General features: G+C 39.9%; 1 protein-coding gene across 5 annotated transcripts in view; it reads right to left on the bottom strand.

Annotated features, from left to right (window-relative positions):
• LOC121186457 (B-cell receptor CD22-like) overlaps nucleotides 1-27,292 on the bottom strand; it is a 52,248-nt gene continuing 24,956 nt past the window's right edge. For 2 of the 5 annotated variants that reach the window (XM_041045205.1, XM_041045203.1), the window contains exons 2-12: nucleotides 9,507-9,848; nucleotides 9,020-9,329; nucleotides 7,825-7,906; nucleotides 7,191-7,547; nucleotides 6,747-7,058; nucleotides 6,024-6,287; nucleotides 4,960-5,223; nucleotides 4,147-4,461; nucleotides 1,154-1,232; nucleotides 649-745; nucleotides 1-560 (exon numbers count right to left, since the gene is read on the bottom strand). In XM_041045205.1, the coding sequence (XP_040901139.1) occupies nucleotides 126-560; nucleotides 649-745; nucleotides 1,154-1,232; nucleotides 4,147-4,461; nucleotides 4,960-5,223; nucleotides 6,024-6,287; nucleotides 6,747-7,058; nucleotides 7,191-7,547; nucleotides 7,825-7,870 (2,169 nt within the window). In that variant the 5' untranslated portion in view covers nucleotides 7,871-7,906; nucleotides 9,020-9,329; nucleotides 9,507-9,848 and the 3' untranslated portion in view covers nucleotides 1-125. Of the gene's footprint in view, nucleotides 561-648; nucleotides 746-1,153; nucleotides 1,233-4,146; nucleotides 4,462-4,959; nucleotides 5,224-6,023; nucleotides 6,288-6,746; nucleotides 7,059-7,190; nucleotides 7,548-7,824; nucleotides 7,907-8,585; nucleotides 8,691-9,019; nucleotides 9,330-9,506; nucleotides 9,849-10,146; nucleotides 10,192-27,292 lie in introns of those variants that run through there. The other 3 variants (XM_041045204.1, XM_041045207.1, XM_041045206.1) reach the window with 3 other exon arrangements.

Genomic DNA, 27,292 nt, shown 5'->3' with positions numbered 1-27,292 from the left:
TAATTCAAAATCAGTTAAGATCTTTAAAAAAAACTCACGACCCGAAAAGCAAATGTATCTAATTTTTATCTAAATTTTTATGCTGTACTTTCATTAAAAGCCTCAACCACCAACAAAACAGTGATCTATTGGTGTAAAGCAACCTTGCTTTTAAATTTAACCTGAGCGTATTCACATTCTACATCCTTCTTCACAATTCTAGGCTCCACTTCATCATATATGTTCCCCATCGTCAGTGCGTCGCTCACAAAGTTTCTGCTCATGCTTCCCACCATGCACCTCTCCTCCTCCAGATAGGACCTACCAGGTGGATCCATGTCCACAAGTTCTTCTTGCTGCTTCTTCCTGCTTTTCCTCTTCCAATTCACACTGGAGTAAACCACATCTGTCCCTTCCTCATTCTTCTTCCCTGATACTTTTCTGGCTTCTGCTGCATTGTTTGGCCCAGAGTTTGGAAAGTTGGTGCTTTTTGGCTCAGATGTAGTTGCAGGGTGGGGGACGTCTGCCTGTCTCTGCCTATCAGTGTTGACATAAATGTCCTCTTCTGTTGTGTTGGGTGCCTACAATTAAAGAGACAATGTCAGTGGTGCAGATATTCTGCTAATCTCTGTTTGAATCAGAAAAGTACCTGGCTCTATGTCAAAGTACCTCATTTCCCTCGCTTCTTGTGAGAAGTTGGTTCATAGCAACACTGGTGTCACCTGTGCACTGAGTCTTATGAAGTTTAAGGTGAGTCCTCTGAGCCCTGAAAATGTAGAACATTCAACACATGTTGTATGGGACTCATCTTTGTTAGCAAAAACAAAATATTATATGAATGGATTTGGCTTCTGTTGTAACTTTCATGACAACCACTGCTTAAAAGGTGTGTCATATTAGTCTGACAATCAACATTTTAATATGTGTATTTTTGAAAGGAAAAAAAAATTGAGGGGAAAACATGTCTCTCAAATCATCTGATATGTTTGCAGAGAATAGTCTTGAAAATCCAAATTTATCCTGATGGATGAATTTCCAGGTAAACACTGCATAGTTAGTATTTCACAGTGTTTCCCCTCAGAGTTAAAAAATAAATAAATAAAAGTCTGTAAAACAGTAATGGTTAGCTGGAGGGGGGGTCGGAATAATTTGGTGTCTCAAGCTGTTACCCTACCTGATTACACACAGCAGAGCACATACTAGTACTAGTAGAGCGACAACTGTGGTGATGAAGACTGACAACGTGACTTGACCTGAAACATAAGAGGACAATGGAAGATTAAGATGAAGAAATTGCTGAGACAGAGGTAATTCTACTGGCAGAAGTGTGGACATACTGTGTAAAGTATTCATCTTGGTAAGTTGTTACCTCAGATCATATTAAACACACAGCAAAGTAACTAAGTCTTCTATTACTACTTCCTCATTCACAACCTGTCAAAAGAACACCTCCATTTTTCCAACTGTTTTTTAAAATTCATGTAATTTAATGTCTCAGTGTTTCTGATATTAAAGCATAGAAAGCATTAACAATTGTAGATCAGTTCAATCACTGACTCAGAATCATCAAAGTTTTGGTTTAATTTTGACTCTTTCAGCAGTCGAACACACTCATGATGTTCTTTCTACAATGGAAATCAAACAAAATCTGTCCCAAACGAGGACAGATAGAAAGTGGAGGTTCCCACCAATTTATTGCTCTTCTAGGCTGATTTGGTTTCACCTTCTGCTCAGTTCACCTCAAAACAGCTCCATGTGGTTTATGTCTGGAGACTGTGCTTCCATTATTTGAAGCCACTGTCTGGTTGTGTTCTTTCAGTGGTTTGGCTTCTAATCTTGCTGGTGAATGAACCCCTGACCAACCAGTCTGTCTTCCTTAGTCACTTACAATGCTCTCAGTATTTTGATAGAACAGAACTACTTCTTGCAGTACTGTATTGTCCTATTGATTCATCAGAGGGTGTAGTAACACAGTTTGTTCCACCGCTGTTTCTGTAAGTCATCGAAAGAGCTGCGGGCACCTGTAGAAAGTGTTTGCATTAACTTTCAAGGCTTCATTTACGTCCATTGCTACGTGAAAGTTGTTGATGGCTAACACTGTTCACCGGTTTCTTACTACCTGGAAAGTAGTCATCAATCATGTGTTTTGCCTACGAAACACACATTACATTATTTCAAGACATAAACTTTTGTTCTGTTTCCTTTTTTTTCTCCTTTTTTTTTATTTTACTGCTTACCTTTGTATCATTTAAAATTATTCACTGAACTGCTGAAATAAAAAAAAATGGAAAGGTGGGGATGTTTCAAAACTTTTGACTGGATGTGTGTGTACTTCTCTCTCTTATCTACTAAGAGACGTCTATGAATAAATAGTTATATAGTTTAAATATGGAAAATAAAATAAAAAATAAATAAAATAAAATAATCCAAGAATCATTTCACCAGTATCCAGCTAATTGTAGCGGCTTGCTCTGCTGCTGCTGTGAAACGCAGGTGAGTCTATTATGCGGGAACTGCCAGGCTCATTGGCCTATCAGAGTAGGGGGCGAGGATATAAAAAGAGGTTGGTTTCCTCCGTTGTTCGCTCTCTCATTTCCTGGCTTGATAGAGCCTGTTTGTTGACCGCGGCGGCAGCTAATCCTGGTTCTCCTCACTCTTCCCCCTCCTAGAGGAAGACGTCTGGCGATCTGGACACATGGCTCGGGTCGCCTGGACAACAACGTTAAGTACTGGAACACTGCTGCTTTGCCGGTGTGGACTTTGCCGGTGGCTGTTTTGCGGGCGTGGTTTGGCTGCTGTGCCGACCCATTGTTTTCTGCGGTGGCTGCTGCTGCTGGTGGTGCTGCAGTCTTCTGCTGCTAACTGGTTCCCGTTTCAGTGAAAGCCTGGATAGCTTCGTTTCCCCGAACTGTGTGTATGTGTGTGGAAAGTGGTTGGAGCTATTTTAAATCTGTTTCCATACATTTCTTTTGGTTGTTTTTGGTAGTGATTTATTTTGTTTCTTTTTGTGAAAGAATGTGTCTGTCTCTGGTTTAGTTTAGCATCTTCGGCAAGAAATAAGATTGTTTTTGAGTCTGTTGTTGTTTTCTTTTTTTGTGTGTTTTGCTTTTCTTGTTGATGGTTTATTTTGACTGGCGACCCTTTTAACTGTGTTTTCTTTATTCCCCTAGTGCCGACAGCCGAAGGTGGTGGTGGCGGTGTCCTCGTATGCTGTGTGCTCCTTTGGTTTTATTTTTTTCTACACGTTACTGTTGCTGTGTGTGGCATGTGTGAGTGGGGTGTTCCCTATTGCTTTTTGGACTCCTTGACCCCCTGTTTGAAATCTCCCCACGGCCGGTAATCCTCTGTGACTAGGTGTGGGTCAGTCATTTTAGCTCATTGCTTTTACAATTGTTCAATCCATTGTTAATAAAATTTGTAACCCTTTGATTTTGGAACCACGTCTCCTGCCCTTAGGGTGACCAGATCCCAATTCACCAGATGTGGGACAAAGACTACGTTTGCGTGGGACAATGTGGGACAATGTGGGATACCAATGCATCAAGGTAGAACTTCATTGGTATCCCACATTGTAGGCACAACATTTCTAATCTGCTCCATCAAAAGTCTTTCAGCTCTAACACAGCAACAATTGCAGGTAGGCCGGGCCCACACAGACAATGCACTTTCAGCTTCCGTCCATGTCTCATGCTGCATGCCGTTTTGACTTGACTTGCATTGTTTCTCGTTGGTGAGTGCGCCCGGCCGCGACCCGCGTCCCAGTTTAATTGACATGATCAAACAGCCCGCCCCGCCCCCTATTTGATAAATACCAGATTATAAAACACGCATTTCAAAACTGGAGTCTGACTGTCAATAACAATGCGGGACAGCGTCTCAATTTGCGGGACGTGTGAAAAGTAATGGAAATGCGTGACTGTCCCGCACAAAGCGGGACATCTGGTCACCCTACCTGCCCTTCCTTCTTTGGACGGACCTGAGTGCCCTTATTTTGGGGTTTGCTAATGCACTTTAGGCTTACACTAATATTCCTTGGGTGAAATTTCCAAGGTGGTGTTGTCGGACTCCTGCTTTTAGTATATCTACCATACTACCCTCCCCCCATTTCGCCACGTAATGTCTCCAAGCTAAACCTGAACATTTACAAGCTAAACACAAAAGACACACCTTCATTTCCTGCAGAGATTTGTTGCTCAAGGCTTTTGAAACAAAAGCGGTGACTGGCAGTTCCCAGAGAGTTGGAGCTTTGGCAGACCAAGGTGGAAAGATCTCTCCTCTGTGGCTGATTCACAGTGATGATGCTCCTCAGACCTGTACCATTTAGAGACTCATTGCTGACTGCAAACTTGTCAGAGTGACTGACAGGTAGCCCATCCAAATACCAGTGTAAAATGGGAGAAGGGTTTCCCACTGTCCCACAGGAACATTTGACCTGGCTTGTAGTTTTAGTGCAGTCAGATGAGAGCAGGATCTGTGGAGGAACTGTAATAAAGAGAGGACATACAAGCTGAGAGTCAGGTGGAGACACTTTAAATCAAGTTAGAAAGAAATGAATAGTAGCATGTACTGATTTAACAAAATAATTAAAAGTTGAGAACAAAGACATTTCATGATGGAAAGTAAAATGCTGTTTTATCCCAACCCTTAGTTAGTTAGTTTTACCAGTGGTTCACTAGTAACATTTATTTTTCTTTGTATTTATATAATTTTATTGCATATTGTCTTTATACAGTTGAGGGTCTATGGGGAAAAAAAAAACAAAAATAAGTAGTAAAATACACCTATCAAGGCTGTCACCTGTTATTTAAAATTTTAACTTTTATCTGTCATTGAGAGACTGATGAGTCAAATATTTTCAATAATCACATACATAGAACAAATTAAAAAAGAAATGTATCAAAAACTTAATGAAGCAAAAAATAGATGAACTGATATAAATACAACTAATAAACTTCACGTAACAAGAACTGTGATACTCACATTGAACATCTATTTGACTGATGTTGGATCGTCCAGCTCCAAGATCATTTTCAGCCATGCACAAAAAAGGACCAGTGAGTTTAGAAGCTTTAATATTTAAAGTCTGTCCAGTCCCAATGAAAGTCTCCTGTCCTCCATCAGCTCTGTACCAGGTGTAGTTCCTTACTACTGGGTTGGCAGAACTATTGCATGTCACAGTCACATTGTTGTTCTCTGGTACTGGACCAGAGGGACTGACAAACACTTTGGTGTCTTTGGGTGAATCTGAAAAATGAAGAATGAATTATTTGTATTATTTATAGGTGTAACAGTCTATTGTAGGTTCTGATATCTATAATAAAAGAAACCAGAATGTGTCAGATATTATACCAGAAAGAAAACACAGCTCTGCCTTTTGAAACGTGACCTTGTCATGATCAGGCCCTGCAGTGATTCTTTTGTTTGGTTTCTTTATTTTCTTTTATGTATTTCCTGTTTTATTTTGTAGTTATACTCCCTGAGCGTCTGCTGTGGTGTTGGTCCTGTCTTTGTGTTTTTTTTCTTTCTCCTTTGTCATTGTCTGCTCCACCCTGATGTGTTCCACCTGTTCCCATGTAGCTCTTGTGTATTTCTGTCTCTGTTCCTTTATCTCCTTGTCGGTTGGTCTGTTTGCTCATTTGTTTGTTTCCTCGTGTTTCTATCAGTTTGACTCCGTCACTGTTTGTTGTTCACCTAAGAATTCTTAATTTCCTTAGAGTTTATGTTTCTGTGTTCATTGAAAGAGTTCCTTGGTTTTCCTTCATGTTTATGTTCTGATTTTCTGGTTTTTCCTGTGTGGATGTTTTTAGATTTTTCTGAGTTTTGTTTCTTGGCAGCATGGACTCTAGTTTCTCATCTGTCTCTCTTTAGACCAGTCCTTCTTGATAGTTAAATATCTTTGTTAATCTGCCTGCCTGAGTGTCTGTATTTGGGCCATCTTCCCTTGTGTTCCTGGCCTCCTCATAACAAAAATTAGGTAAATAAATTCATTTAAATGAAAATTAATAGGGTTTATATAACAAAAGTCTGTATCGTGTGATACTCACATTGAACATCTATTTGACTGATGTTGGATCGTCCAACTCCAAGATCATTTTCAGCCATGCAGAGAAAAGGACCAGTGAGTTTAGAAGCTTTAATATTTAGAGTCTGTCCAGTCCCGATGGAAGTCTCCTGTCCTCCACCAGCTCTGTACCAGGTGTAGTTCCTTACTACTGGGTTGGCAGAACTATTGCATGTCAGAGTCACATTGTTGTTCTCTGGTACTGGACCAGAGGGACTGACAAACACTTTGGTGTCTTTGGGTGAATCTGAAAAATGAGGAATTAATTATTTGTATTGTTTATACATGTAACAGGGAAAGACGGTTCACAATCTAGTTTTGGTTCAGATGGTTCAGATCGGTTCAAATTTTCATGGAGGATGCTGTTTCTTCTAGAGAAAGATTTGACATTCAAACTAGAGCTGCAAGTAAAAATTATTCTAATTATAAAATTGTGTTGATTATTTAGAATTATTAATCGTTAACTATATAAAATGTTGGAGAACTGTGAAAAATTACCAACACAATTTGTCGGAGTTTAAATTTTGCTCTTAAAAAACCTGTTTTGTAAGAACAACAGTAAAAAAAACAGATGTTACATAAAAATATTCAATTTACAACAGTTGAAAAAAATAAATGAAGAAAATCCTCAATTTTAGAATGAAAACTAAGAGCTAAGCAATCAAATTAAAGTGCAAAAATTTTAGTCGAGGACAAAAAAACTCACATGAAATAGCAGCTGTTAAACTTGTGCTAACAGATGCCACAGGGCTGCCATCTTGTTTGCTGTAGGTGGCAGTACAGGAGATGGTCTTTCCATGATGGAGGTGAGAAACAGTGAAGGTCAGAACAGAGATCTTGACTTTAGTTTTGTCCTGATTCTCCTGCAGTGTCTCCTGACTGTCACCCAGGTTGGGGGTCCATGTCAGAGTTGGAGGATGAGACAGACAGGGAGCTGGAGCAGAGCAGTTCAAACTCACTGAGGTTCCCTCCTTCACCTCCAGTGTGGACGGAGTCAGAGTCAGTGAGGGAGGATCAGCTGGTAGGACAGTACATTTGAACCAGTCACTAATTAAACAATCATTACTTTAATTTTGATTATTTTATCTGTAATACTCAGTAAATCCACGGCTGGGTGAAAATAGACAATAGATTTGATATCAGAACTTACCTTTGAGCAATACATTCACCACCTCGAAGTCCTTGTCAAAACTATATTTGAGTGCATTGTTACACTGCAGTCTGAAGTAATATGTGTTGCTGGTATCAAGAACAGTGTTATTGAGAGTTGTGGTGCAATCTTTTTCTTTCAGGTTTCCCCTCAGTTCTCCATTTATTCCAGGTTTTTCAGCACTATCAAACACAACTTTGTTATCACTTTTACGTTTCCATATTGCTTTACATGTGTCATCTAAGTTATTGTCAAATTTGGTCTGTATGTCAAAGGAGCAGGGGATGGTCACACAGGATCCACTCAGAGCCTCAACAGTCTGCGGCATAATGACCTCAAACTGTCGACACAGGGAACCTGAAACACAAAACATCAAAAAGGAAACAGTATTTTACAGCAGCAGTGTAGCTGTAATTGCTCCACAGTGATTACTGTTACTATACCATGATGTCAGGCTATTTTTTTCAACATTCAGGAAGCAATAAAACATTTATCCCTGTTACATAAGAAAAGGCTGAGATCAGAGATTTTACTGTATCTTTTATTTTGTAGGATCCTCATCTTGTCATTACAAACTCAGACATTCTTTACTCTAAATAGTTTTCAAACCAGATGTGAATGCACTTGAACTCACCTTTCAGCAGACAGCCAATGAGAAGGAAAGTCAGAGCTCCAGCCATCTTAGTTTGTCAGGAGAATGTCAAGTTTAAAGGAGTCTGGAGATTACAGATGACAAGTGTTTAGATATTTGGGACATTTCTTCCCTTTACTCTGCTGAAATCCAAGATCACGTGACATTTTAAGCTGATTTATTGATAATGAACAATTATATTTTTATCAAGACAGAATCACTCTTTCTTTTCAGAGGGTTAAAAGCTCTTAGCAGCAGCGTGATACAGCACATATGTTCACTCACTGTTTTATTATTGCTTTTAAAGTGAGCAGTTTTTAAACATGGATGCATTATTTGGACTAATCAGTGCTGCTTTGAAAGACTTGACTGAGTCCAATGGTAGAGATAAATGTTGTTCAGCTCAAAAATTATTTCACTACTCTTGTGGAAGAAACATTATTGACATGCAAAAAAACCCACTACTTTAATTTAACAAAATTCTGTTCATGAAATTAGAGTAAAAATGTATTTGAAATCAATACGTTTTGGGCCAATAATAAACTCAAGAGCCACAATTGCCAAACAACTGTGGACTGACGGCTTAAAGGTGTTAACATTTGGAAAAGAAAATATCTTGCTTGATGCAGTGGAAGTCTGACATTTTTCCTTTATTTCAAACTTCTTAAACATAATTAATCCAAATCCCAGTAAATCAAGAGCATGAAATTATCCCTGTCTAAAGTTTTGATCTTCATTTGTGCCACATTGAAATTAAGACTTACTTTGTCGTGAGGTCTGTAGAGACGTCAAGTTCCTCTGAAGTGAGGTTACATTTTTAAAAAGCAGCCAAGAATATACTTAAAAATGAGGAACTCACAAAAGTGGCAGTGAGTGTTAGAGTGAGAAATACTTGTTACTAGAAATGAAGTATGATACTGATATTTCCACAAGACTAGCAGAGAACAGCTGTTAATACTAACACTCACAAAGACTCACATATGTCACCTTTTAAACACCTTCTGTATTTCTGTGTGTTTCAGTAATCGTTACAGTGAATACTGGAGTACAGTTTACTACACAGGCACATTGAAAAGGAGGGTGGTGTTTTCTCTGTTATTTTCCTAAGTGACTGATTAGACCTGATTTAGCGCCATCTGGTGTATTGTAGGTGACAGTACATGAGACGGTCTTTCCATGATGGAGGTGAAAAACTCACATGAAATAGCAGCTGTTAAACTTGTGCTAACAGATGCCACAGGGCTGCCATCTTGTTTGCTGTAGGTGGCAGTACAGGAGATGGTCTTTCCATGATGGAGGTGAGAAACAGTGAAGGTCAGGACAGAGATCTTGACTTTAGTTTTGTCCTGATTCTCCTGCAGTGTCTCCTGACTGTCACCCAGGTCGGGGGTCCATGTCAGAGTTGGAGGATGAGACAGACAGAGAGCTGGAGCAGAGCAGTTCAAACTCACTGAGGTTCACCTTCACCTCCAGTGTGGACGGAGTCAGAGTTGGTGAGGGAGGATCAGCTGAAAGGACAGTACATTTGAACCGTTACTGAATAAATAGTAATTTCTGAAAGCTTCCTCATGATTGATAAAATACAGTAAAAACATGGAAGTTTAGAGTAAATGAAAAACAAGGTCAAGGAAGGACCACAAATATAATCTGTTCATGAATTTTCTATTTGTAGAAAAAAAACCTACCTTTCACCTAAATATTCACAGAAGTGTCATAAAAAGTCAATTTGAGTCTGTTCTGACAGTCCAGTCTGAAGAAATATTTACCGCTGTAATCAAGACGCATGTAATTTAAGGTTGCGGTGCAGTTTTTTTTTTGTCATGTCACCTGACAGTTCTTCTGTTGTAATTTCATTTGGATCATAGCCGCTACTGTATGTTTTATCATTTGTCAATATTTCTTTACATGTGTCATCTAAGTCTTCATAGTCACTTCTGTGTCAAAGGAGCAGGGGATGGTCACACAGGATCCACTCAGAGCCTCAACAGTCTGCGGCATAATGACCTCAAACTGTCGACACAGGGAACCTGAAACACAAAACACTGAAAAGGAAACAGTATTTTAAAGCAGCAGCGTGGATGCAATTCTCTACTTTCTTGCTCCACATTGATTACTGTTACTATACCATGATGCATGTCATGAGGGTCATTTTTTTTTTCAAAATTCAGAAAGCAATAAAACAGTTATCTCTGTTAAATAAAAAAAGGAAGGTCAGAGATTTTGCTGCATCTTTTATTTTTTAGGATCCTCATCTTGTCATTACAAACTCAGACATTCTTTACTCTAAATAGTTTTCAAACCAGATGTGAATGCACTTGAACTCACCTTTCAGCAGTCAGAGCTCAAGCCATCTTAGTTTGTCAGGAGAACGTCAAGTTTAAAGGAGTCTGGAGATTACAGATGACAAGTGTTTACATGTTTGGGACATTTCTTCCCTTTACGCTGCTGAAAGCCAAGATCACATGTGACATTTTAAGTTGATTTATTAAACATGAAATATATATATATATTTTTTAAATCAAGATAAAATCCCATTCTTTCTTCTCAGAGGGTTATAGGGTCTTAACAGCAGCGTGATACAGCACATCTGTTCACTCACTGTTTCACTGTTGCTTTTAAAATGATGAGTATGTAAATATGGATGCACTGGTTGAACTAATGCTTTGAAAGATTTGACTAAGGCCAATGCTTCCACATAATGTCACTGTAGAGATAAATGTCGTTCAGGTCCAAAATGATTTCACAAATATTGTTGAAGAAACATTATTGACATGAAAAAAATACAATACTTAAATTTAACAAGATTCAGAACATGAAATTAGATTTAAAATGTATTTGAAATCAACACATTTTGGGTCAATAATAAACTCAGGAGCCACAATCGCCAAACAGCAACTGACTGACGGCTTAAAGCTGTCAACACTTAGAAAAGAAAATATCAAATTTCTTCCAACCGAATTCTGATATTTTCCCTTAATTTCAAACTTTTCAAACATAATTAATCCAAAGCCCAGTAAATCAACAACATCATATAGCATCAAATTATCTCAAGTTTTTCATTTATGTCATACTGAAATTATGACTTACATTTTCATGAGATCAGAGGCGGAGACGTCAAGTTCCTCACAAGTGAGGTTACATTTTAAAGCAGCCAAGAATATACTTAAAAATGAGGAACTCACAAAAGTGCCAGTGAGTGTGAGACTGACTTATACTTATCACCAGAAATGACAGAATGCAGCGAGTAAACAACTGATAATACCATCACAAAAACAGGAACTCCCCGCTCTTTTTACAATACATGTCTAAAACACAGTGGCGAGGTTAAGATGCATTAACATGTAATGAATTCAAAATAAGACCTTCTCAAATCAGACCTTTTTCACAGCACACATTGTGACATGTTACAGCAGCAAAAACACTGGTGAAACAAATTTCATTAATGATAGTTAAGTTAGATCAAGTGTCCCAGTAAGTCTTAACCAGTGAGCCAGCACAGTAGCAGGAATCTGGAACCAACTCACCTAAATGGAATGCAGGCGTCCTGTGTTATCAGTTACATTTCTTGTGACAGACCAAAATGCCTTCTGTGAAAAAGGTCTTGAAAGAATAAACACGTACAACTTTAGACATAAAACTTTATCAAAAATGCCTGCACATCCTCTATATCGGCCTGTCTCTTTCTCCCTTTATGTATTTACCATCAATTCAGTTCAAGCAAAATGCAAATGTGAAAGCAGTCCACTAAACACAATACAGTTTGCTACGCTTTCAGAATAAATGTGAAACAGCAGGGCTGCTCTTAATATAATATATATCTTATAAAATTTAGTGCAGAGAATTTTATATTACTTTATATCAACACAGTAGAATCAGTGAAATCCTCAGTGAAAAAAAAATCCCAAATCAGTTGAGATCTTAAAAAAACTCACGACCCGAAAAACAAAACATTTTTATATAGATTTCTATGTTGTAGTTCTATGTTGTGTGTGTGTGTGTGTGTGTGTGTGTGTGTGTGTGTGTGTGTGTGTGTGTGTGTGTGTGTGTGTGTGTTGTTCACTTGAGGGTAAAATGCAGAGAATAATTTCCCCTGTTGGGAACAATTTGAGGGACAATAAAAAATAAAAAAAAACACTAAAGAATCTATTTGTGTAAAGCGCCCTTGCCTTTAAATTTAACTTGAGCATATTCACATTCCATATCCCTCTTCATATTTCTTGGCTGCACTTCATCAAATATCTTTCCCATCATCAGTGCATCGCTCACAAAGTTTCTGCTCATGCTTCCCACCATGCACCTCTCCTCCTCCAGACAGGAGCTACCGGGTGGATCCACGTCCACAGATTCTTCTTGCTGCTTCTTCTTGCTTTTCTTCTTCCAATTCACACTGGAGTAAACCACATCTGTCCCTTCCTCATTCTTCTTCCCTGATACTTTTCTGGCTTCTTCTGCATTGTTTGGCCCAGAGTTTGGAAAGTTGGTGCTTTTTGGCTCAGATGTAGTTGCAGGGTGGGGGACGTCTGCCTGTCTCAGCCTATCAATGTTGACATAAATGTCCTCTTCTGTTGTGTTGGGTGCCTACAATTAAAGAGGCAATGTCAGTGGTGCAGATATTCTGCTAATCTCTGTTTGAATCAGAAAAGTACCTGGCTCTAAGTCAAAGTACCTCATTTCCCTCACTTCTTGTGAGAAGTTGTCTCATAGCAACACTGGTGTCACCTGTGCACTGAGTCCTATGAAGTTTATGGTGAGTCCTCTGAGCCCTGATAAATACTTTCAATATACATTGTTGTATGGGACTCATCTTTGTTTTTTCCATCTTCATCTTTGTAAGCAAAAATAAAATATAGAAATGGATTTGACCTCTGTTGTAACTTTCATAAGGACTACTGCTATAAAGGTGGGTCATTTTAGTCTTTTGTTTTCCTCCATCCACCCTCTGTCTGATTCCTTAATTTTTCCTTCCTTTGCCTCCATTCTTTCTTTCCTTCATGCATGAGTGATGTAGGACCCCTTTCCCATTTTTTAGTGTCTTCAACTTCTATACTTAACCTTTCCTTCATCTGACCTTAACCATCCCCCTCTTTTGTCTTTCATCTTTCTACTACTCTTTTCCACTCTTCCTCTTACCTCCTATAGGTTTTCCTTTGCTTTACATCATCAACTTTACACCTTTTACTCTTAAAAGATGTCGAAGGAGTCTTGGAAAATTGATTGATTTAATATAAATTCTTTTGCAGAGTGAAGACATTGTAGTCAAGAGGGACTGTGTACTTCGAAGTCTGTTTGTCTATCTCAATGAGGACAGGAATACTTTCATCAAGGAGTACTTGGTCAGTAATTTTATTTTACTGTGACCTTTCAGTCTTGAACTTGCAATGTTTTATCAGTTTATTTCAAAATTGTCAAATTGGTTTTCACTATTAGAACGTCAACAGTGAAGAAGCTGAGAGAGGGATCGCGCAGACCACCATGGGGCTGTACGTGATCCGAAAAGATGGTGCTGATGATGAGGAAAAGCCAGAGGATGTTGGAGTGGTGATTGAGGGTGTGGAACTGCTATGCAACCTGGGAAGTATTTCCTTTGGATGTGTCATGCTTTTTGGATTAATCTACACTCTCAACTTGAGCTATCCCCAGGAGCACAAGTTCACAATCGAGTTCTTCCAGAAAGTGTTGATGAACTTGGATGGTCACAGACTGTCCCCAAAGGTCCAAACACTTAAAATAAAGATGCTTCAGTGAGCTCATAAGTTGACGTGATGGACATTTGAGCCTGCCACAGTTTGGCTTGTTGGACGTTGCCATTTGGATCTTCTATTGCCACTTTGACTTTATTTGAACTTGCAGATCGTCCTTATAATGTGCTGTTGGAAGAGATGGAGCATTTGTTGGAGGAACCTGCATCATTTCCAGTGTAATCCAGATGATTGTATCATACATCCTCATTACATCATCACTGCTGTTATTTCACATGCTAAACACTAAACTTTAAGCATTTCTGCCAACTAGCAGGGCTTGCTTGGGGCTCTCTCCTGAAGAGGCTAAAAAGACTGTCCTTGGAATTATGACTTAAGTTCACTTTTTTACCTTGAATAATTTCTAAAGAAAATGTCTAATGTTTGTGGTAGAATATTAGATACGGTTCAAATCTTGTACTTTCATTCTTATCTGTTTTAGTAACGTTGTAGTGCCTTTCATCTTTTATGTAATATTGTTTTGGGCACAATACATAACTAAACCCTGTGCCTGTATTCCATATTGGTATAATCTACTGGAAAACCTTTTCACTTTTCTAATTGCAAAATGTCAAATGTAATTAATGTTCCTAAATGTTCAAAGGTGCTGTATTTTAAACATTTTTGTAGCATTGTTAATGTTAATGTTGTATATTGTGCCGGTGCACTGCTTCTTACATGATTGAAAGGTGTTGGCTTACAGGCCAAAAGCCATGGTAGTTTTCAAAGTTTAAAAATGATTGCCAGCATGGACAGGGATATATCACAGTATGATTCAGTGTAAGACTGAATAGTATTCATCATTTCTGTTTATTTATCTTCTTTTACTTATTTGTGTTTGTGTGGGCAATGTGTTGAGGTAGGCATGCACGTGTGAATTGAGTGGGGCATCTAGTATATGTGCCAGCTGTGACGCCTTTTTAGAATGTTTAAATTCCAACACATTGGACATAGGTGTACAGTGGCATCTCTACAGTGCAGACACATTTAAACGTTTCTGTAATTTTGAACTTGTTTCTGGCAATAAAGTTGTCACAACTATGCTATGTTTTTCTTTGTGATTTATGACAGAAGACAGAATAGCCAATTAGAAATGCATTACTATTGTATATATGATACTTTAATAAATACATAGAGTTTTTGTGAAAGTTCCCCTTAACTGTATATGTGATAAACACATAAAGTTTATGCATAAGTTTGCATTAACTTTAATCAGATCTGGATAAGTTAAGTTATTCACATTGTCTTGGTATGATAGAAACACATTGAAGTAAATGGGACCTTCACATTGAACTTGTGTAATAAAATTGCATGGAAAAATTACATGTAATTAAAATACTTAAAGTCTACGTTTTTGGCATAGTTATTTTTTAATTTTTTTTTTTTTTGAGTGTATGATCAGGAGCCACACTCACCACTCACAGTCGCTGCTGCTGAAAGAAGCTTCTCTAAGCTCAAACTAATTAAAACTTATCTGAGATCCACTATGATGCAAGAACGTCTTGGTGGACTTGCCATCATAAGCATAAACCATGTGGTCTCAAATCAGTTGTCATATGATGATGTTGTAGATGACTTTGCTGCAAGAAAGACCAGGAGAGCAAAGCTGTAGCAGGTTATGTGAGATTGAGGAGGTGGTGTAGTTTTTAAATAGTTTAAGCTAAGGCAGTACCAAAAAAACACCCCTAGAGGTCTTTGTAAGATCACTTTTTTATATTTTTTTATTTTTATTTAAATTCTTTTAATTTGTGTGCACACTGGTTTTTAATATCTTATTTTGTGCAGTTCCTTATTTATATTCTATTTACAAGTTAATTTTTATCACTTGTTTACACTGTTCGAAGTATTTTGAATGTGCAATTTCTTTATTTAAATAAAAGAATTTTCTAAGACAAAGCTATTCAGTTTCTTGTGAGTATATGTACACTAGCAGTGGAATTTACTGTGATGCAAGGGGGGCGTCAACTAAGATCTTGCCTAGGGCACCAAATTGGTTAGGGCCGGGCCTGCGTCTGAAAACAAAATGTTTTCTAAACAGAATCAATGATTGAATAAAATATAAGAAATAAAAACGAGGTTAAAGTTCAGGTGGAGGAAAAATCTCCATCTAAAACTGAAGAAACATCAACAGCTGATGGAAACTTCTACATTGATTTCACTGTTTCAGTGGAGAACATCAACAATTAGTGACAGTTTGTCTATAACCAATAACTGAGCTCAGAATTTAGGTGAGCTGCATTTAACATCAGTCACCTGCAGACGTCGTATGTCAGAGCTGACGTGTGTTGACCTGCAGTTCCTCTAATGTCCAGTCTGCTGTGATCAGACTGTGACTGTTCCGAAGTCAACAGGAAAACCCTAAACTGTCTACAAACACACATGTGGACACGTGTTTTTGTGGACTCGTGAACCTCTCAGGTCAGGGGCTTCACTTTGACTTCACCACTCATTTCATCCACATATTCACCTGACCAGGTGGGACTCTACAGATGAAGCCTCAGCCCCTGTGACCTCTGGCTTAGGCTCGCCTCTTAGCTCCGCCCCCCTCCAGCTTGTCTTCAGACTGCTCTGCCACCTGGTGGTGTTCTGTCCGCACTTCTTCTCCACCCTTCTCATGCTGTCTTTATATCGCCACAGACCCACAGGTAACACTCTGAATCATTGTCCTCACAGTGATCAATCAATAAGTGAAATATTCCACAACATCTCTGATGTTATCAGTTACAGTTACGTGGTGCTGATTGTTGCTGTTGCTGTATTTGATTCTGTTTATTAACTGAACATTTGAACTCCGCCGACAGGAAGTGACTTCCCTGTTTCCATGGCAACAGCAACACCCACCGAGGCTGAGCAGGGGTCGGCTGAGGACGATGATGAGGTTGTGGTGGTCTCCACCCAGCATCACTTCAGAGTCAGAATCAGTGAGATGGTGAAATAATCAGCTGATCAGAACATTTACAGCGTCCTGCCATTTGTTAAGGTTTCAATAAAGTTCTGTGTGTTTGAATCCCCCCGTGTGTGAAGTATGTTTTTTTTGTGTTGCTCCGCCCTCCCCCTGGTCAGGTGCAGCCACAAACCAATTAGAATTAGACTCCCGCGCGGGAAACCTTTTAAAAGGTGCGCATCCGCTGACACTCGGTTTACACCAACAGAGAGACGAGAGCACCAGGACTCTATCGGAGTTCAAGTCCAGGTACCGGACATTTGTGTGCGGGCAAAGTTTTACTCTTTCCTTCAACGCGCCACAGCGCTCGACTGCCAAGCGTGTGACGTCAGACGCCAATAAAACCGCGAGGGTGCCGGACTGAAAGTTAAACCCCCGACCCTGACAGAGCCAGAGAGACCGAGTCCTGTAAAGAATGTGGGCGAACGGCGAGACTTCAGAACCCGGATCCGGTGCTTCGCTCGCTCAGGCCAGTGACGCCATGAGTCGGCCATCACCGGCATTACCGCCAGGTGAGCGCGTCTCCACGCTGGTTCATGTACCTGTAGCTGCCGAAGGCCTGAGGTTGAGTCTAAACTGGGTGAAGTGGTGAATTAACTGAGTCACATCACTATGTGCCTCGGTCCTCCAGAGGACTCTCCAGTTCAGGAGCCGGGTCTCAGTCATAATGAGGATCAGTCATTTAAAAAAAACACCTTGAAATACACAGTACAAGTTAGTTCGGTGATGCACACCTGTTAAAGGTGGACCGCCGCCATAAACCTTAAAAGGCCAGGCTTAAACCTGAAGTTAGCCGGCTAACCACAGGTCCTGCCTTATGGTCCAGGCCTCAGGTCTGGATTCAGACTAATTGACTTTTCTCTTTGATTTAACAGAGAAACGGCTCCTCTGGTGAAGAAGGCAGGAAAAGGACAGAGACGCCGACTCGACCTCGTTCAGACTCACGTGGAATTTAAACTCATCCAGAGAGGTCAGTGACACTTGTCGGTCTGCTGAAGTAGTTACTAGTTAGCTTCAAAATGAGAGCTTTCAGGTAGAGTTGGGCAGTATCCAAACTTTCACACCGTCAAACCTCCTCCACATTTTACCCCGGTATACGTTATTACCGCGACCTTGGTTTCCGTTAAACTCTGCCGGTATTTTCTAACCTCGCCGGTCAGAATGTCAGGTGAAAATATTCCCTACAAGTACAATCTGAATTTTGAGTTAAAGACATTACAAGTGAGGACAAGTCGGCTGCAGCTACAGCCGCTCATAGATGCCACAAGTGCGCAACAAGACGCCATCGCTTCTCCGTGATTCTGGAGGCTTGAACTTCCCAACAGCGAATTTCTCATTAATCTACCCTGAGTGGGCTAAACTGACCAAGATAGCTCCCGTGATCCCCGTCTCCAGTGTGCCAGCAAAGAGGTTTCTCTCTGCAGAGCCGCATCCAAACGGCGCCTATTGTATAATGCGCATTGCAAGTTGCGGAGAGACACTGCATGCTTTAGATTTTAATTCAGCTGCTGTAGCCTACAATTAACTGCAGCAAATATGCATTAGAAAAAGTCTGAAACATGTCAAGGGATCTTTTAATATGAATTAATATAGTTTTTATTGCATTGAAAACGCATACAGCGAACGGACTTTTTCTTTTCAGTTGGCAGCACGCCATGTTATTAAAACGGTATCAGCCAGTCCAGATGGGTTTTATCTGAGAATACTTTCTTTATATTCAAGTTCAAAGAGCGCAGCTTTTAGAAAAAGTCTGAAACATGTCAAGGGATCGTTTAATATGAATTAATATAGTTTTTATTGCATTGAAAACGCATATAGCGAACGGACTTTTTCTTTTCAGTTGGCAGCACGCCATGTTATTAAAACGGTATCAGCCAGTCCAGATGGGTTTTATCTGAGAATACTTTCTTTATATTCATGTTCAAAGAGCGCAGCTTTGTGCAATATTTATTTTAGAAGTGACGCATGGGAGTCAGTTGACGGCACTTATTTTATCTGATACAGCCTATATGTTTCAATAAAAAGATTCTAAACTGACATACTTTGATATCATTCTCATACATCCTGCATATCATTGATCATTTTAAGCTCAGTAAATTCAGATAATACATATATTTAATAAAAACATTTGCCCGGTAAATTGAAAACCTGCCGGTCACGTTGTGAATTAAAAGTGAATTACCGTGAGGCTCAGCAAAGTATTGGCTTGTGCCTGCATCGTTCACAAACTGAATGGATAGTCACTTGTTGTGCGACTAGCCATCTTTCTTTCTCTCTTCTCCCTGCTGTCACGTAATGACATCACGTTCATAAACTTTATCAAATGTCTCGAAAAGTAAAACATATTATATTCTATGTATTACTGAAGTAAAACTGAAAATTCAACCACATAAGGCATTAAATTAATGATGTTTAATATTTAATCCTGATCTCCTATATAAGTGCATTTTATATTTTTTACTGATGTATTGAAACTGATACCGCTATTGCTATTTTTAAGACGACCGTATACATGATTACCTTAATACCTTTTTACTGCCCAACCCTACTGTCAGGTGTGTTAACCTGGTTAACTCAGGGTAACGTGGTGGAGTAGGTACTCAGTAAAGAGAGAGTGTGTGAGTGAGAGAGTGAGATAAAATACCACACACATACACCATCATGAACTTCAGTCAGGAAAAGACCAAACCTGAAAACAACAGAGGCTCCAGACTCTACTCACCCTAACTCTGTTTTCTTCTTTTTCTTTTTTTTTTCAGGTAGCTCTACAAACTGTAAGTCTGCTTTTTCTTTAATATGTGGTTTGGATGTTTGCCGAACCATCACTGCTGTCAGCCACCGTGCCTCTGCCTCTTGTATTTTTTTTATTTCGCTACTGTGTTATTTTGACCCTCATCCCCTCTTTGTTATTTTGACCTTCATGCCCTCTTTAATATTTTGATCCTCTTGCCCTCTTTATTTCATCCTCATCCTTATGCCCTGTTTATTATTTTCATCCTCATTCTCATGCCCCGTTTGTTTTTTTCATCCTCATCCTCTCTTTCTTAGTTCTATCCTCTTGCCCCATTTATTATTTTCATCCTCATGCCCTCTTTGCTAGTTCCATCCTCATGCCCTGTTTGTTATTTTGATCCTTATCCTCATGCCCTGTTTGTTATTTTTATCCTTATCCTCTCTTTCTTAGTTCTATCCTCTTGCCCCGTTTATTATTTTTATCCTCATGCCCTCTTTGCTATTTCCATCCTAATGCCCCGTTTGTTATTTTAATCCTGATTCTCATGCCCTGTTTGTTATTTTAATCCTCATCCTCATGCCCCATTTCTTATTTTCATTCTCATTCTGTTTATTTTCATCCTCATCATGTCTTTATTTCTATTCTCTTGCCCCGTTTGTTATTTTCATCGTCAACCTCATGCCCTGTTTATTTTCATCCTCAACCTCATGCCATCTTTGCTAATTCCATCCTCACCCTCATGCCATCTTTGCTAATTCCATCCTCATGCCATGCCCTGTTTGTTATTTTCATCCTCAACCTCATGCCCTGTTTGTTATTTTCATCCTCAACCTCATGCCATCTTTGCTAGTTCTATCCTCACGTCATGCCCTGTTTATTTTCATCCTCAACCTCATCCCCTGTTTGTTATTTTTATCCTTATCCTCATGCCCTGTTTGTTATTCTGATCCTTATCCTCATGCCCTATTTGTTATTTTTATCCTTATCCTCATGCCCTGTTTCTTATTTTTATCCTTATCCTCATGCCCTGTTTGTTATTTTTATCCTTATCCTCATGCCCTGTTTGTTATTTTTATCCTTATCCTCTCTTTCTTAGTTCTATCCTCTTGCCCCATTTATTATTTTCATCCTCATGCCCTCTTTGCTAGTTCCATCCTCATGCCCCGTTTGTTATTTTGATCCTTATCCTCATGCCCTGTTTGTTATTTTTATCCTCATCCTCATGCCCCATTTCTTATTTTCATCCTCATTCTCTGTTTATTTTCATCCTCATCATGTCTTTATTTCTATCCTCTTGCCCCGTTTGTTATTTTCATCCTCAACCTCATGCCATCTTTGCTAATTCCATCCTCTCCCTCATGCCATCTTTGCTAATTCCATCCTCATGCCATGCCCTGTTTGTTATTTTCATCCTCAACCTCATGCCCTGTTTGTTATTTTCATCCTCAACCTCATGCCATCTTTGCTAGTTCCATCCTCACATGTCATGCCATCTTTGCTAGTTCCATCCTCACGTCATACCCTGTTTGTTATTTTCATCCTCAACCTCATGCCCTGTTTGCTAGTTCCATCCTCATGCCCCGTTTATTTTCATCCTCACATTTCTCCATTTAACATGTCAGCCCGTTAGATCCTTATCCGTCCGTTGTCCATTTTGATGATTTTCCTGCCAATTTAAATGCGATGTAGTCATTTTAATTTCTCCGTCCAAGACGTCGCCACCTGTCCGCTCGTCGTCATTTTATTTATTGTTCGTCCATTTTGATGAATTTCCCGCCAATTTACATCTGATGAAGACATTTTAATTTCTCCGTCCAAGACATCTCCACCTGTCTGCTCGTTGTCATTTTATTTATTGTTCGTCCATTTTGATGAATTCCCTGCCAATTTTCATCTGATGAAGACATTTCTCCGTCCAAGATATCTGCCAATCTACAAAGTTATGTGCTGATGGTGATGGGTTTTCTGTGGCCACCGTGTCATGAAGATATTTCAGTTTCTCCAACATGGCCACCTCTGCATCACTGTGTATTGTGTTGGATGTCTCAGCTGGTCTGTCTCTATGTCTCTATGTGGGTCTGTCTCTATGTGAGTCTGTCTGTCTCTGTGTGGGTCTTTAACGTGTGAAGAAGATGAAGGCCGAGCTGGACCGAGTCCTCCCTGATGAAGGCAACGCCACCATGTGACTGATCTCTGTGGATACTGACCAGTGTGTTCTGTCAGATACATCATCCACTTCAGTCAAATCTGTCTGTGCTCTGTATTTATGCTAATTGATTTTCTTTTTTTGCAGACCCCCCAACACCAGACACGACAGTCAGAGACTCTAAGACCAGGTTGAAGGTTGTGAATGGCAGAGACTTTTGTTGTCTAATGACATCGTACTCAGGTGATACTTAGCTTTGATTGTCTTGGTGTAGTTTTCAGCCAGTCTCTGATGGACAGGGGTGGCATGTCATGTATGGGTGTTTTGGCCCATTGTGGAATATATCTTATTGTGCTTTGTGGATGTATAATTGCAGGATGCACGAGCCAGATGGTGCCAAGCGGTGACGAAGGCTGCCGTAGGTTCCAAGGTTTCCTGTGCCACTGTAGAATTCAGCATGGGACACTGTGACCCAGAGGAGCTGAGTCCCACTGACTACAGTCACCTGAGTTCACAGTGAGACAGGTGAGAATGGTGTAGTCTGGTTCTGAGCTGTAAATTAAAAACTAAATATGGTCCAAGCTTCAGTGCCTCGGTCCTCCAGAGGACTCTCCAGCTCAGGAGCCGGGCCTCAGTCATTAAAAAAAAAACAAAAACAACAAACAACACACCTTGAAATACACAGTACAAGTTAGCTTGGTGATGCACACCTGTTAAAGGTGGGCCGCCGCCATAACCCTGAGAGCCCAGGCTTAAACCCGAAGTTAGCTGGCTAACCACAGATTCTGCCTTGTGGTCCAGGCCTCAGGTCTGGATTCAGACTAACTGACTTTTCTCTTTGATTTAACAGAGAAACAGCTCCTCTGGTGAAGAAGGCACGAGAAGGACAGAGATGCCGACTCGACCTTGTCCATATCCACATGGAACTTAAACTAATCCAGAGAGGTCAGTGACACCTGTCGGTCTGCTGAAGTAGTTACTAGTTAGCATCAAAATGAGAGCTTTCAGGTAGAGTTGGGCAGTATCCAAACTTTCACACTGTCAAACCTCCTCCACATTTTACCCCGGTATATGTTATTACTGCGACCTGGGTTTCCGTTAAAATCTGTCGATATTTTCCAACCCCACTGGTCAGAATTTCAGGTGAAAATATTCTTTACAAATTCAGTTTGAATTTTGAGTCGAGGACAAGTTGGCTGCATTAAATAAATGATGTTTAATATTTAATCCTTATCTCCTATATCAGTGCATTGCATTTTATTTATTTATTTATTTTTTGTTTTATTTTTACTGACATATTGAAACTGATACTGTTGCTATTTTTAAGACCCGACAGTATACCTTATTACTGCCCAACCCTACTGTCAGGTGTGTTATAAATACCACCCCCCCCCATCATGAACTTCAGTCAGGACAAGACCAAACCTGAAAACATCAGAGGCTCCAGACTCGACTTACGCTAACTCTGTTTTCTTCTTCTTGTTTTTCAGGTAGATCTACGAATTGTAAGTCTTCTTTTTCTTTAATATGTGGTTTGGATGTTGGCCGAACCGTCACTGCTGTCAACCTCAGTGCCTGTACCTCTTATATTTTTTATTTTGCTACTGTGCTTTGTTATTTTGATCCTCATGCCCTCTTTGTTATTTTGACCCTCATGCCCCATTTCTTATTTTCATCCTCATGCCCTGTTTGTTATTTTCATCCTCATTCTCATGCCCCGTTTGTTATTTTCATTCTCATCCTCTCTTTCTTAGTTCTATCCTCTTGCCCCGTTTATTATTTTCATCCTCATGCCCTATTTGCTAGTTCCATCCTCATGCCCCGTTTCTTATTTTCATCCTCATGCCGTTTGTTATTTTAATCCTCATCATCTCTTTATTTCTATCCTCTTGCCCCGTTTGTTATTTTCATCGTCAACCTCATGCCCTGTTTATTTTCATCCTTATGCCCCATTTGCTAGTTCCATCCTCATGCCCTGTTTATTTTCATTCTCATGCCGTTTGTTATTTTTATCCTCATCCTCATCCCCTCTTTTAGTTCCATCCTCTTGCTCTGTTTATTTTCATCCCTATCCTCATGCCCCTTTGCTAGTTCCATCCTCATGCCGTTTGTTATTTTCATTCTTATCCTTGTGCCCTGTTTATTTTCATCTCATGCCCATTTCGCTAGTTCCATCCTCATTCCCCGTTTGTTATTTTCATCCTCATCTTCATGCCCTGTTTGTTATTTTCATCCTCATGCCCTGTTTGTTATTTTCATCCTCATACTCATGCCCTGTTTGTTAGTTCCATCCTCATGCCGTTTGTTATTTTCATCATCATGCCCCCATCTTTCTTAATGCTGTGCTATGCCATGACAGGTTTTCCTCTGCTTGTTCAACACGTCTAACATGACCACTTATTATTCAAACATATCTACAAACACATCTATATATCTATAGCTATTTAAAACGGGGCTTTGTCTTTGCCTCTTGTAGCTGGTCTGTCTGTGTTTCTCTATGTGGGTCTGTCTGTCTTTTTGTGTCTTTCTCTGTGAGTCTGTCTCTGTGTGGGTCTTTGACGTGTGAAGAAGACGAAGGCCGAGCTGGACCGAGTCCTGCCTGATGAAGGTAACCCCACCTCTGCACCATGTGGTTGATCTCTGCGGATACTGACCAGTGTGTTCTGTCAGATACATCATCCACTTCAGCTAAATCTGTCTGTGCTCTGTATTTATGCTAATTGATTTTCTTGTTTTGCAGACGCCCCCAACACCAGACATGACAGTCAGAGTCCCACTGACTACAGTCACCTGAGTTCACAGTGAGACAGGTGAGAATGGTGTAGTCTGGTTCTGAGCTGTAAATTAAAAACTAAACATGGTCCAAGCTTCAGTGCCTCGGTCCTTCAGAGGACTCTCCAGCTCAGTAGCCGGGCCTTCGTCATAATGAGGATCAGTCATTTTAAAACAATAAATAAATAAATAAATAAATAAATAAATAAAAAATAAAAAATAAAAAATAAATAAATAAATAAATAAATAAATAAATAAATAAAATAAAATAAAAAAATAACAACACACCTTGAAATACACAGTACAAGTTAGCTTGGTGATGCACACTTGTTAAAGGTAGACTGCCGCCATAACCCTGAGAGCCCAGGCTTAAACCTGAAGTTAGCCAGCTAATCACAGGTCCTGCCTTATGGTCCAGGCCTCAGGTCTGGATTCAGACTAATTGACTTTTCTCTTTGATTTAACAGAGAAACGGCTCCTCTGGTGAAGAAGGCAGGAGAAGGACAGAGATGCCGACTTGACCTCGTCCAGATTCACATGGAACTTAAACTAATCCAGAGAGGTCAGTGACACCTGTCGGTCTGCTGAAGTAGCTACTAGTTAGCTTCAAAATGAGAGCTTTCAGGTAGAGTTGGGAGGTATCCAAACTTTCACACCGTCAAACCTCCTCCACATTTTACCCCGGTATATGTTATTACTGCGACCTGGGTGTCCGTTAAAATCTGCCGGTATTTTCTAACCCCGCCGGTCAGAATGTCAGGTGAAAATATTCCTTACAAATACAGTTTGAATTTTTAGTCAAAAATATTACAAGTGTGGACGAGTCGGCTGCATTAAATAAATGATGTTTAATATTTAAGCCTTATCTCCTATATAAGTGTTTTGCATTTTTTTTTTTTTTTAAACTGACTAATGTGGTGGAGTAGGTGCTCAGTACAGAGAGAGTGAGATAAAATACCACACACACCCCCCATCATGAACTTCAGTCAGGACAAGACCAAACCTGAAAACAACAGAGGCTCTAGACTCTACTCACTCTGACTCTTTTTTTTTCTTTTTTTTTTTTTCAGGTAGATCTACGAACTGTAAGTCTGCTTTTTCTTTAATATGTGGTTTGGATGTTCGCCGAACCGTCACTGCCGTCAGCCACCGTGCCTCTGCCTCTTGTATTTTTTATTTTGCTACTGTGCTTTGTTATTTTGACCCTCATGCCCCATTTCTTATTTTCATCCTCATTCTCATGCCCCGTTTGTTATTTTCATCCTCATTCTCTCTTTCTTAGTTCTATCCTCTTGCCCCGTTTATTATTTTCATCCTTATGCCCTATTTGCTAGTTCTATTCTCATCCTCATGCCCCGTTTACTAGTTCCATCCTCATGCCACGTTTCTTATTTTCATCCTCATGCCGTTTGTTATTTTCATCCTCATCCTCATGCCCCGTTTGTTATTTTCATCCTCATTCTCATGCCCCGTTTGTTATTTTCATCCTCATCCTCTCTTTCTTAATTCTATCCTCTTGCCCCGTTTATTATTTTCATCCTCATGCCCTATGTGCTAGTTCCATCCTCATGCTCCGTTTGTTATTTTCATTCTCATCCTCATGCCCTGTTTGTTATTTTCATCCTCATCCTCTCTTTCTTAGTTCTATCCTCTTGCCCCGTTTATTATTTTCATCCTCATGCCCTATTTGCTAGTTCCATCCTCTCTCCCCGTTTGTTATTTTCATCCTCATCCTCATGCCCCGTTTGCTAGTTCCATCCTCTCTCCCCGTTTCTTATTTTCATCCTCATGCCGTTTGTTATTTTAATACTCATCATCTCTTTATTTCTATCCTCATGCTCCGTTTGTTATTTTCATCCTCTCTCCCCGTTTATTCTCATCCTCATGCCCCGTTTGCTAGTTCCATTCTCATGCCCTGTTTGTTATTTTCATCTTCATGCCCCGTTTGCTAGTTCCATCCTCATGCCCCGTTTTTTATTTTCTACAAACACATCTATATATCTGTAGCTATTTAAAACAGGGCTTTGTCTCTGCCTCTTGTAGTTTTTTTAAATTCTGCTGCTGTAATTTGTTGGTTGTTTCCAACCATCGCCCACACATTTCTCCATTTAACATGGCAGCCCGTTAGATCCTTATCCGTCCGTTGTCCATTTTGATGATTTTCCCACCAATTTACATCTGATGAAGACATTTTAATTTCTCTAAGACATCTCCACTTGTCCGCTCGTTGTCATTTTATTTATTGTTCGTCCATTTTGATGAATTTCCTGCCAATTTACATCTGATGAAGACATTTTAATTTCTCCGTCCAAGACATCTCCACCTGTCCGCTCGTCGTCATTTTATTTATTGTTCGTCCATTTTGATGAATTTCCTGCCAATTTACATCTGATGAAGACATTTCTCCGTCCAAGATGTCTCCACCTTTACATCTGATGAAGACATTTCTCTGCCCAAGATGTCTCCACCTTTACAGCTGATGAAGACATTTCTCCGTCCCAGATGTCTCCACCTGTCTGCTTGTCGTCCAGTTTGATGATTTTCCTGCCAATGTACAAAGTTATGTGCTGTTGGTGATGGGTTTTCTGTGGCCACCGTGTCATGAAGATATTTCAGTTTCTCAAACATGGCCACCTCCGCATCACTGTGTATTATGTTGGATGTCTCCGTTGGTCTGTCTCTATGTGGGTCTGTCTTTTGTGTCTGTCTCTATGTGAGTCTGTCTGACTCTGTGTGGGTCGTTAACGTGTGAAGAAGACGAAGACCGAGCTGGACCGAGTCCTCCCTGATGAAGGCGACGCCACCCCCACCTCTGCACCATGTGATTGATCTCTGCGGATACTGACCAGTGTGTTCTGTCAAATACATCATCCTCTTCAGCCAAAACTGTCTGTGCTCTGTATTTATGCTAATTGATTTTCTTGTTTTGCAGACCCCCCAATACCAGACACGACAGTCAGAGACTTTAAGACCAGGTCGAAGGTTGTGAAGGGGAGAGACTTTTGTTGTCTAACTAATGACATCGTACTCAGGTGATCCTTAGCTTTGATTGTCTTTGTGTAGTTTTCAGCCAGTCTCTGATGGACGGGGGTGGTGTGTCATGTATGGGCGTTGTGGCCCGTTGTGGAATATATCTT

The sequence above is a fragment of the Toxotes jaculatrix genome, chromosome 8 (genome assembly GCF_017976425.1).
Source record: "Toxotes jaculatrix isolate fToxJac2 chromosome 8, fToxJac2.pri, whole genome shotgun sequence".
NCBI lineage: Eukaryota > Metazoa > Chordata > Actinopteri > Toxotidae > Toxotes > Toxotes jaculatrix.
Note: the sequence above shows the minus strand (reverse complement) of the source record. Positions and strands in the feature narration are given on the sequence as shown.